General features: G+C 37.8%; 1 protein-coding gene and 1 long non-coding RNA gene across 7 annotated transcripts in view; one reads left to right on the forward strand and one right to left on the reverse strand.

Annotated features, from left to right (window-relative positions):
- The window catches only part of LOC127353485 (uncharacterized), a 33761-nt gene extending 26064 nt beyond the window's left edge, over nt 1-7697 (forward strand). For 4 of the 6 annotated variants that reach the window (XR_007881288.1, XR_007881291.1, XR_007881292.1 and 1 more), the window contains one exon: nt 6855-7040. This is a non-coding gene — a long non-coding RNA (uncharacterized LOC127353485). Of the gene's footprint in view, nt 1-6648; nt 6728-6854; nt 7041-7645 lie in introns of those variants that run through there. The other 2 variants (XR_007881293.1, XR_007881290.1) reach the window with 2 other exon arrangements.
- The window catches only part of capn2b (calpain 2, (m/II) large subunit b), a 28918-nt gene continuing 22350 nt past the window's right edge, over nt 3973-10540 (reverse strand). The window contains exons 19-21 of the mRNA XM_051382680.1: nt 8536-8652; nt 8240-8298; nt 3973-4172 (exon numbers count right to left, since the gene is read on the reverse strand). Of these exons, the coding sequence (XP_051238640.1) occupies nt 4149-4172; nt 8240-8298; nt 8536-8652 (200 nt within the window). The 3' untranslated portion in view covers nt 3973-4148. The remainder of the gene's footprint in view (nt 4173-8239; nt 8299-8535; nt 8653-10540) is intronic.

Consider the following 10540-nt stretch of genomic DNA (forward strand, 5'->3'; position numbering starts at 1 on the left):
AAGGAGGAGATTCCTTCAGTGTTTAATTCAATGCCATGTCTGAATTTAACAGAGTCCTATAATAACTTTAGTCCTTCCAAAATTGATAATCTTGTTGATAGTACTGCAGGCTCACTACGATCAACATTAGACTCTATCGCTCCTATAAAAAGGAAATTATTAAAACATAGGAGACTAGCACCGTGGTACAACCACCAAACCCGCCAGTTAAAGCAGATGGCTAGGAAATCTGAAAGGAAATGGCGCTCTTCCAAATTATTATAATATCACTCAATTTGGCAAGATAATCTTAAAACCTATACAAAGGCGCTCCGTAATGCCAGAGGAGCCTATTACTTAGCACTAATAGAAGAAAATAAGAATAACCCTAGGTTCCTCTTCAGCACTGTAGCCAGGCTGACAGAGAGTCACAGCTCTATTGAGCCACATATCCCCATAAACTTAAGTAGCAATGACTTCATGAGCTTCTTTTATAATAAAATTATTACTGTTAGAGAGAAAATTAGTCACCAAATGCCCTCAACAGGTATCACTGGCTCTCCAAGTTTAAGAACTTTAACTAATGTAAACTCAGATATATATTTAGACTGTTTTTCTGCTATCGATCTTCATCAGTTAACTTCAATAATTTATTCATCAAAGCCATCAACCTGTCTGTTAGACCCGATCCCAACTAGGCTGCTTAAAGAAGTTGTTCCCTTAATTGGCACTTCTTTACTGGATATGATTAATCTTTCTTTATTATCAGGATATGTACCACAGTCCTTTAAAGTAGCTGTAATTAAACCCCTTCTTAAAAAAAAAAAAGTTTATTTAAGGATTTTCAGTCAGGATTTAGAGTTCATCATAGCACACAGCTCTGGTTAAAGTTAATAATGACCTTCTGATTGCTTCAGACAATGGACTTGTCTCTGTACTTGTATTATTAGATCTTAGTGCTGCATTTGACACCACTGACCATAATATTCTTTTACAGAGACTTGAGCATCAAATTGGCATTAAAGGAACCACACTAAGCTGGTTTAAGTCATATTTATCAGATCGTTCTCAGTTTAAAGGCAGTTTTTCCTTGCCCCCGTCGCCAAGGTCTTGCTCATGGTGGTACTGTTGGGTCTCTGTAAATAATGTTAGAAAGAGTTCGGTCTAGACCTGCTCTATTTGAAAAGCGTCCTGAGATAACTTCTGTTATGAATTGGTGCTATACAAATAAAATTTAATTGACTATAGAACATAGCTCTGGAGTTTATACACTGTTAACTGATTATAGATTATTGATCAGCTATTGTTGGTGTAATCTTTAAAGCATTTAAATAAAAGTAGTAAAAAGTGCAGTATTTCATTCTGAATGTACACAGTGGTACATCTGTACACAGAACTGCATACTGAGTTTATTGGAGGCTTCCTGTTTTGTTGATGAAGTCATTGATGGACTGTAGATCAATGGATACTGAGGATATTGATTATTAGCGGCCTGATGGCAGTCTGATGGTCCCAACAGCAGGTTGCTGACTCAGTACTCTGAACGCTGTCTGTGTTTTTTGGAACTCCACCAAAATACCAGACTGGAACCAGACCGGGACCAGATTGGGATGTGAGCTCTGACTGGTTCAGTTCTAGTTTCATGTGGGCTCTCAGTCCTCCATCTGCGGGACCCTGAATCAAAATCCAGTCTTAAGATCTGAATAGTTTGTCAGGCTCATTAATAATCTGATATATATTGTCTTTAATAATCCATCATGATTCTGAAACTACAGCGGAGAATCTTTGGAGTTTAAAAAAGGTTAAAATAGTTGATCAGAATTTTCAACTGATCAATACATTTCCAGAGTTGGGATTGGTTGCTGTGTTATATTGATAAGACTGTGTCACTGTATCACACACAGAGTCTTACTGTCAGTTCATAAAAACATTGTAATGTCATAATATATATTGATAACTGTTGATCACTATTGAGCTTAAACAGAACTCATAAATCAATATTTATTTTACTTACTACATACTACTACTATTATTACTATTACTAATGATAATAATAATAATAATCCCTTTCACTCATATTGTTTGTTCAATGTTTGAATAAATAAACATGTTTACTGCAGATTTAAATAATGATTTGATAATAATAATTCAATTAAATTTAATTATTTAAGGACACATACTAGAAGTATTACTGTTATTATTATTATTATTATTATTCCTTATGAAATAAAGACTTTATTGTGCTGCAGGAGGACATCTGATTGGTTGATAAACAGGGAGTCGTTTCTGCTGAATCAGCCTGAAATCACTGAAAACAGCTGATCACAACAACCCAGACCCGTTCATGCAGCAGCTTCCACCAGTCAAACAAACACTCACCTGTCTGTCTGTCGGTCGGTCGGTCGTCCGAGGATCAGTCCGGATGAGAGCAGCTCCTGGATGCTTCAGTAGACCTGTTTGTAGTACCGGGTACTGTACTGTAGTACTGTGGCACTGGATGCTGTTGTGGATGCTGTGCTGCAGTATCAAGCCCCGCCCGGTGGGAGGGGCGGAGCTACATCGCCATCACACAAAGAGCAAGTTAAAGGGACCAGTCAGTTATTATTATGGGTTAGGATCCTAACTGTGTGACAGCAGCAAGCCATAAACACATCATTCTCATATGAAGCCTGCTAGTGAGATATTCATATTTTACTGTAATATTCAGTCACATAAACTAAACTCAATCTCAAATACTGAACATGCTAAGGTCATCAAACACAGGTTCCCCATGGAGATGTGCTCAATATATTAAAGCATGTATTCAATAGCGCCATCATGTGGTCGGTTATTTCAAATTCCATAAAATCACCCGTACATCCTACAGAGCTGAAACGTCTTCATTGCCTCCACTGAATTGTGAAGTTTTCCTCACTGCAACCTGTGGTCTATTCAAAAGTCCATCACTTTATTTTAATATATCAAATAAATTCATATTTTTATCTCCACAAGTTGTCATTCAAATGCTACCTAACTCCACACAGACATTGGTTGGATATTAGATATCACATCTTTCTAACAGCGTTCAGATGAGTCACACAATGAGTCCACACTGACTATAAATGTCTGACTATAATTAGTACTGAACACAATATTTTTGATAAAAAAGTCACCAAAATATTTGACAGCTACATCGACACCAGCAGAATGATGTGCCACCATGTGGTTGGTTATTAAGCATTAACTCATTCATCGTTAGGTATAGAAGAAGCATTTTTTCACAGTGCATTCCTTTTACTGATATAGGCCATGCCCATTCAGACCTTAAAAACATCCCTGCCATTTTGGATGTTTTGCTTCATCTGACACATATTTCATCTAATCTTCACCCACATTGGTGCACACATTATTTATATGAAGCCGAACATGACTAATAGGTCTGGGTCTGGGTATCATTTATTGTTTGTCTGTAATTGGTTACCGTACATTTGAAGGAGTGGCCCACCATTTCTCTTCAATGCTGAATTGGATTGCAACCAAATTTGGGAACGTTGTACATAAAGCCACAGTGCATGTGTGTGCAAGATTCATACAGCTCTACCAACAATAGTTCAACAATAATACAAAGTTACAGAGGACAGGGCAGAGGTCAGTGCTGTAGACACAGGTCAGAGGTCTGTATTGTCTACAAGTTTTAATAAGTTTTAAGAGAGAGAGAGACAGACAGAGAGAGAGAGACAGAGACAAAGAGACAGAGACAATGAGAGAGATATATATAATATAGAATAATAATAATAATAGAAGGAAAAAAAGAATAAGAAAGCAAAATAAAGACTGAAGATAATGTGTCAAACTGTTATCTCTTCTGTACTCTTGAACAGAGTATTCAATTTCAACGGTTTGGATGGTATCTTCACACGGGAATCACTAGCAATTATTGCTAATCTCTGGCAGACACAGAGATGAAACCACTGTCTAAAAATGAATTATGACAGAATCACAGAACACAGCCTGTTAAAGGGTTTGTGGATAGATTTATTGACTTTACATAGATTCTGTCAGTCAGGTAGTGTATAGAATACATCAGAAACCTCACACATTAAACATTAGGAGGGACAAGCTGAAGCTGTAAACTGGAATATGGCGTTGTGCAGTAACACTGAAGCTCCGGGCGAATGCGGAGCGACGGCTCAGATCATGGCGAAGTTTAACCACTGCAGGAAGAAGACAGAAAGCAGGTTAAAGTCAACATCTGAGCTTTTATTATTCATTCATACTGTAATTTACTGACATTACTGTCACTGCTGGACCAGGTCCTGGTTCTCAAACAGACTCTGAATGTGTTTGACACCATTGACCATAGTATTCTTTTACAGAGACTTGAGCATCAAATTGGCATTAAAGGAACCACACTAAACTGGTTTAAGTCATATTTATCAGATCGTTCGCAGTTTGTACATGTTAACGATGAATCTTCAATAAATACTACAGTTAGTCATGGAGTTCCACAAGGTTCTGTACTTGGACCAATACTATTTACTTTATATATGCTCCCTTTAGGCAACATTATTAGAAATCACTCCATTAACTTTCACTGTTATGCAGATGATACGCAGTTATATCTATCGATCAAGCCCGATGAAATTAATCAATTATCTAAATTACAAACATGTCTTAAGGACATAAAATCCTGGATGAGCTGCAATTTTCTGATGTTAAACTCGAAATTCTTGTAGTTGGCCCCAAAAATCTTAGCGACTCACTGTCTTAAGATATAGTTACTCTAGATGGCATTACCTTGGCCTCTTATTCTCTCTTAGTTATCTTTGATCAGGATTTGTCATTTAATTCCCACATGAAGCAGACCTCTAGGACTGCCTTCTTTCATTTACGTAATATTACAAAAATTAGACACATACTATCACAGACAAATGCAGAAAAACTAATCCATGCATTTGTTACTTCAAGGCTGGATTACTGCAACTCTTTATTATCGGGTTGCCCCAATAAGTCCATTAAAACACTCCAATTAATTCAGAACGCAGCAGCACGAGTACTGACAGGAACTAGAAAAAGAGATCACATCTCTCCTGTACTAGCTTCTCTGCACTGGCTCCCTGTAAAATGTAGAATAGAATTTAAAATCCTCCTCCTCACCTATAAAGCTCTTCATGGTCAGGCCCCTTCATATCTTAAAGAGCTCATAGTACCCTATTACCCCTCTAGAACACTACGTTCTCTGAATGCTGGGCTACTTGTGGTTCCTATAGTCTCTAAAAGTAGAACAGGAGCCAGAGCCTTCAGTTACCAAGCTCCTCTCCTGTGGAACCAGCTTCCAGTTGTGGTTCGGGAGGCAGACACCCTCACCACATTCAAGAGTAGGCTTAAGACATTCCTCTTTGATAAAGCTTATAGTTACGGCTGGATCAGGTGAGTCCTGAACCATCCCTTAGTTATGCTACTATAGGCCTAGACTATCGGGGGATTTCCCATGGTGCACTGAGCTCCTCTCTGCCTCTCTCTCTTTCTGCACTCATTCATGTCCCATTAATGCATGTTACTAACTTCACTTCTTGTGCTTTATCATCTCGCAGGTTCTCATGGATCCTGGTGGAGCCTCCTGCCATGGTCCTGCTTGACTGCCATTGCTAATATCACTGATATTAGTGTTATTATTATTACTTATAATTACTCTTTCTGCACTCATTGATGTCCCATTAATGCATGTTACTAACTTCACTTCTTCCCCGGAGTTCTTGTGCTTTCTCGTCTCGCAGGTTCTTATCGATCCTGGTGGAGCCTCCTGCCATGGTCCTGCTAGATTGCCATTACCAATACTGTTGTTGCTGTGCACCTGTCTGTCTCTCTCTCTGTCTCTCTCTGTCTCTCTCTCTCTCACCCCAACTGGTCGAGGCAGACGACCACCCACCTAGAGCCGAAGGATCTGTCCTAGGTTTCTGCCTTTTAACAGGCAGTTTTTCCTTGCCCTTGTCGCCAAGGTCTTGCTCATGGTGGTACTGTTGGGTCTCTGTAATTAATGTTTTAAAGAGTTCGGTCTAGACCTGCTCTATTTGAAAAGTGTCCTGAGATAACTTCTGTTATGAATTGGCGCTATACAAATAAAACTGAATTGAATTGAATTGAATTGAATTGTTAGTAAGTCAACAGTCCAGCAGTAGTGGATCCATTAGCTGACTATGTTGGACTGGGAGTTCCCAGTGAACAGCAGGTCCAGAAAGCATCTGATGCTGACGGAGGAGAGTTTGACTACAGGGAATAAAGGACTGAGGTGGTTTTATTGTCGTTTTTGGCTCTTGTCACCCCAGGGCTAAGTTGGCTAACATTAGCTTCATGAGATAACTAGCTAACAGCAGCTAACATTACTTTTAGCAACAAGTATTTCAGGACACTCAGTTAATCATCTCGGTACCACTGTTGTCAAACTGTCCCATGTCTGTTCACTGGGTGGCTGCTGAGCCCGGTTCCGCTGCTAATGGCAGCTACATTAGCAGTTACTGGAGTTCAGGCAGAGCAGCTGGAGGACGTCAGAGAGACAACCAGACAATATTCTCCCCATTAAATGTGATCCAGTGTCACCCAAATCACTGATAACGTGTTTGTACAGTGATAATAAAGTTGTGTGTTTGTACAGTGATAATAAAGTTGTGTGTTTGTACAGTGATAATAAAGTTGTGTTTGTACAGTGTTAATAAAGTTGTGTTTGTACAGTGATAATAAAGTTGTGTGTTTGTACAGTGTTAATAAAGTTGTGTGTTTGTACAGTGATAATAAAGTTGTGTTTGTACAGTGTTAATAAAGTTGTGTTTGTACAGTGATAATAAAGTTGTGTGTTTGTACAGTGATAATAAAGTTGTATTTGTACAGTGTTAATAAAGTTGTGTTTGTACAGTGATAATAAAGTTGTGTTTGTACAGTGTTAATAAAGTTGTGTTTGTACAGTGATAATAAAGTTGTGTGTTTGTACAGTGATAATAAAGTTGTGTTTGTACAGTGTTAATAAAGTTGTGTTTGTACAGTGATAATAAAGTTGTGTGTTTGTACAGTGATAATAAAGTTGTATTTGTACAGTGACAATAAAGTTGTGTGTTTGTACAGTGTTAATAAAGTTGTGTTTGTACAGTGATAATAAAGTTGTGTGTCTGTACAGTGATAATAAACTTGTGTTTGTACAGTGATAATAAAGTTGCGTTTGTACAGTGTTAATAAAGTTGCGTTTGTACAGTGATAATAAAGTTGCGTTTGTACAGTGTTAATAAAGTTGTGTGTCTGTACAGTGATAATAAAGTTGCGTTTGTACAGTGTTAATAAAGTTGCGTTTGTACAGTGTTATTAAAGTTGCGTTTGTACAGTGATAATAAAGTTGCGTTTGTACAGTGATAATAAAGTTGTGTGTTTGTACAGTGTTAATAAAGTTGTGTGTTTGTACAGTGTTAATAAAGTTGCGTTTGTACAGTGATAATAAAGTTGCGTTTGTACAGTGTTAATAAAGTTGCGTTTGTACAGTGATAATAAAGTTGCGTTTGTACAGTGATAATAAAGTTGTGTTTGTACAGTGTTAATAAAGTTGCGTTTGTACAGTGTTAATAAAGTTGTGTTTGTACAGTGTTAATATAGTGTTGTGTTTGTACAGTGATAATAAAGTTGTGTTTGTACAGTGTTAATAAAGTTGTGTTTGTACAGTGATAATAAAGTTGTGTGTTTGTACAGTGATAATAAAGTTGTATTTGTACAGTGACAATAAAGTTGTGTGTTTGTACAGTGTTAATAAAGTTGTGTTTGTACAGTGATAATAAAGTTGTGTGTCTGTACAGTGATAATAAACTTGTGTTTGTACAGTGATAATAAAGTTGCGTTTGTACAGTGTTAATAAAGTTGCGTTTGTACAGTGATAATAAAGTTGCGTTTGTACAGTGTTAATAAAGTTGTGTGTCTGTACAGTGATAATAAAGTTGCGTTTGTACAGTGTTAATAAAGTTGCGTTTGTACAGTGTTATTAAAGTTGCGTTTGTACAGTGATAATAAAGTTGTGTGTTTGTACAGTGTTAATAAAGTTGTGTGTTTGTACAGTGTTAATAAAGTTGCGTTTGTACAGTGATAATAAAGTTGCGTTTGTACAGTGTTAATAAAGTTGCGTTTGTACAGTGATAATAAAGTTGCGTTTGTACAGTGATAATAAAGTTGTGTTTGTACAGTGTTAATAAAGTTGCGTTTGTACAGTGATAATAAAGTTGCGTTTGTACAGTGATAATAAAGTTGTCACCTGGTCGAAGTCGAGCTCGATGGAGCCGCTGTCGTGAGCATCAATCTTCTTAAAGATCCCTGAGGAGGAAGATGAGTCACACATCTGACACAAACATTTTGAAGGTGTGCTAGTTAGCTTGTTTAGCTCATTAGCTTACTCAGCTGACTTTGTAAATACTGATTTGAGCAGTTCTTTAGTCCCAAAGTGTTTTCTGAACATGTTTCTTGCTGAAATGAATCTTGGGAGTTGTAGTGAACCTCTGCCTCAAAGTTTTAATGCAATATGTTTCTATATTTGTCTTGTGGATGACTCACTGAACATCATCTCCAGCCTCATCAGACAGGCCACGAAGTTGTCGAAGTCGATGGTCATGTCGGGGTCAGAGTATCGAGCCACCAGCAGCTGGTAGATGGTGTTATTGAGGGTGAAACCTGGAGGAGGACCAACCACACACCGTCAGCATCAGTCTAACAGCCCTGAACATCGTCAGTTCTCATCAGTGACTTTATGAAATACACATCAGCACCAGAAAAGACAAAAACAAATGGTCCTGTAAACATAGTTTAACGATATGATATATATGATGAAAAAGTATGAATGAAATGATCAAATCAAGTTGTGATGTAGGAACAAAAAGACTGAAGCTAACCAGTCCCGCCAGGAAGTTATGACGTTAATGGCCACATTAACATTTAACCTACTGGTTGACTAATCACACACATTCTTAGTTGGGATTTTGCAAAAATGAACACAAATTCAACAAATTTCTGCACGACTTTGCAATTTTGTCCAATCATTATAGTTTCCTGTGAGTTCCACCAATCACAGTCCCCCAAAACGTTGAGCCAAACGTCCCCAAACTACTAGAGATTTTATTCTCACTCAAACACGTTGCCTTCCACTTTAATTAATTATACAAAAAAAATCGCAACTATTTTTAAAGTTTCACTTTGTCCCACAATTTAATTGCAAAACAAAACCAACAAACAGCATGCATCAGAATTTTTTTGAAAAGCTGCTGTGAAATCAGGAATTATGTTAGATCCTGGAGGGACTGAATAATGAAAAATGACTCATAATAATAAAAAACTGTTGCTTCCACAGCCACAAAACAATGAATTATGACAGCTGCTAACAGTGCTAACAGTGCTAACAGTACTAACAGACCTCCAGCAGGACGTACCGCCACCATCAGTCTACTGACAGTAAAGATTCCCGACAGCAGCAGCAGAGAGAAACACAAACATCATTATTATAATTTAACACTGACACACAGAGAGAGAGACAGAGAGAGAGAGAGGGGGGGGTGTTGGTAAAGGAGAAATGATTTTATAGCTGTGTATGGAGGGATGGACGAAGGAGGAGGCTTTAGGTGGAGTTGAGTTCAGTGTAAAACGTTTCCTCTGCAGTGAGTCAGCTGGGAATCTCCATGACTCCAGTTTAAACACAAACATGTTGAAGTCGTTCTGGAAGCAGAAATGATCTGACCGACTGAGTTAGTTAGTTAGTTAGTTAGACTTAGTTCATTAATTTTTTGTTGAATACATTCACAAGCAGAAAGATCTGATCAAACATTTACTGATAATCATCAGCAGTTCTTCTGTACTCACTGCAAACAGGAGCTGAGCTCACTCAGCACACAGTCCAGAGTTAGGACCAGGAAGCAGAGCTGCTGTCTTACACACTCCTCTGCGCTTTCTTTAGAACAGTCACCCACCCAAAACCCCATAGAGACTGTGTCTGTCCCCCGACCACCTAAACTATTTAAAGAAATAAAAACAAGAGGAGTTCAACATAAAAATCTAATAAAAATTAAAACCAACTCCTCAGTAGCACAAAATAAGAGAATGAAATGTGGGCTGTTAAATATCAGGTCTCTGTCCTCTAAAGCTGTTTTAGTGAATGAATTAATATCAGATTATGATATTGATTTACTTTGTCTTACTGAGACCTGGTTGTCCCACGAGGAGTATGTTAGCCTAAATGAATCCCCCCCCCCAGTCATATTAATACTCACATTCCTCGAGGCACAGGCCGAGGAGGTGGAGTAGCAGCTATATATGATTCGAGCGTTTTAATGGACCCTAAACCTAAACTAAATTATAATTCATTTGAAAGCCTTGTTCTTAGTCTTTCTCACCCAAACTGGAAAACACTGCAGCCAGTTTTATTTGTTATAGTGTACCGCGCTCCTGGACCGTACTCTGATTTTATATCTGAATTTTCAGAGTTTCTATCAAGCTTAGTCCTTAAATCAGATAAAGTAATTATTGTAGGTGATTTTAATATTCATGTGGATGTTGAGAATGACAGCCTTAG

This window comes from Dicentrarchus labrax, unplaced genomic scaffold (assembly GCF_905237075.1).
Source record: "Dicentrarchus labrax unplaced genomic scaffold, dlabrax2021, whole genome shotgun sequence".
NCBI lineage: Eukaryota > Metazoa > Chordata > Actinopteri > Moronidae > Dicentrarchus > Dicentrarchus labrax.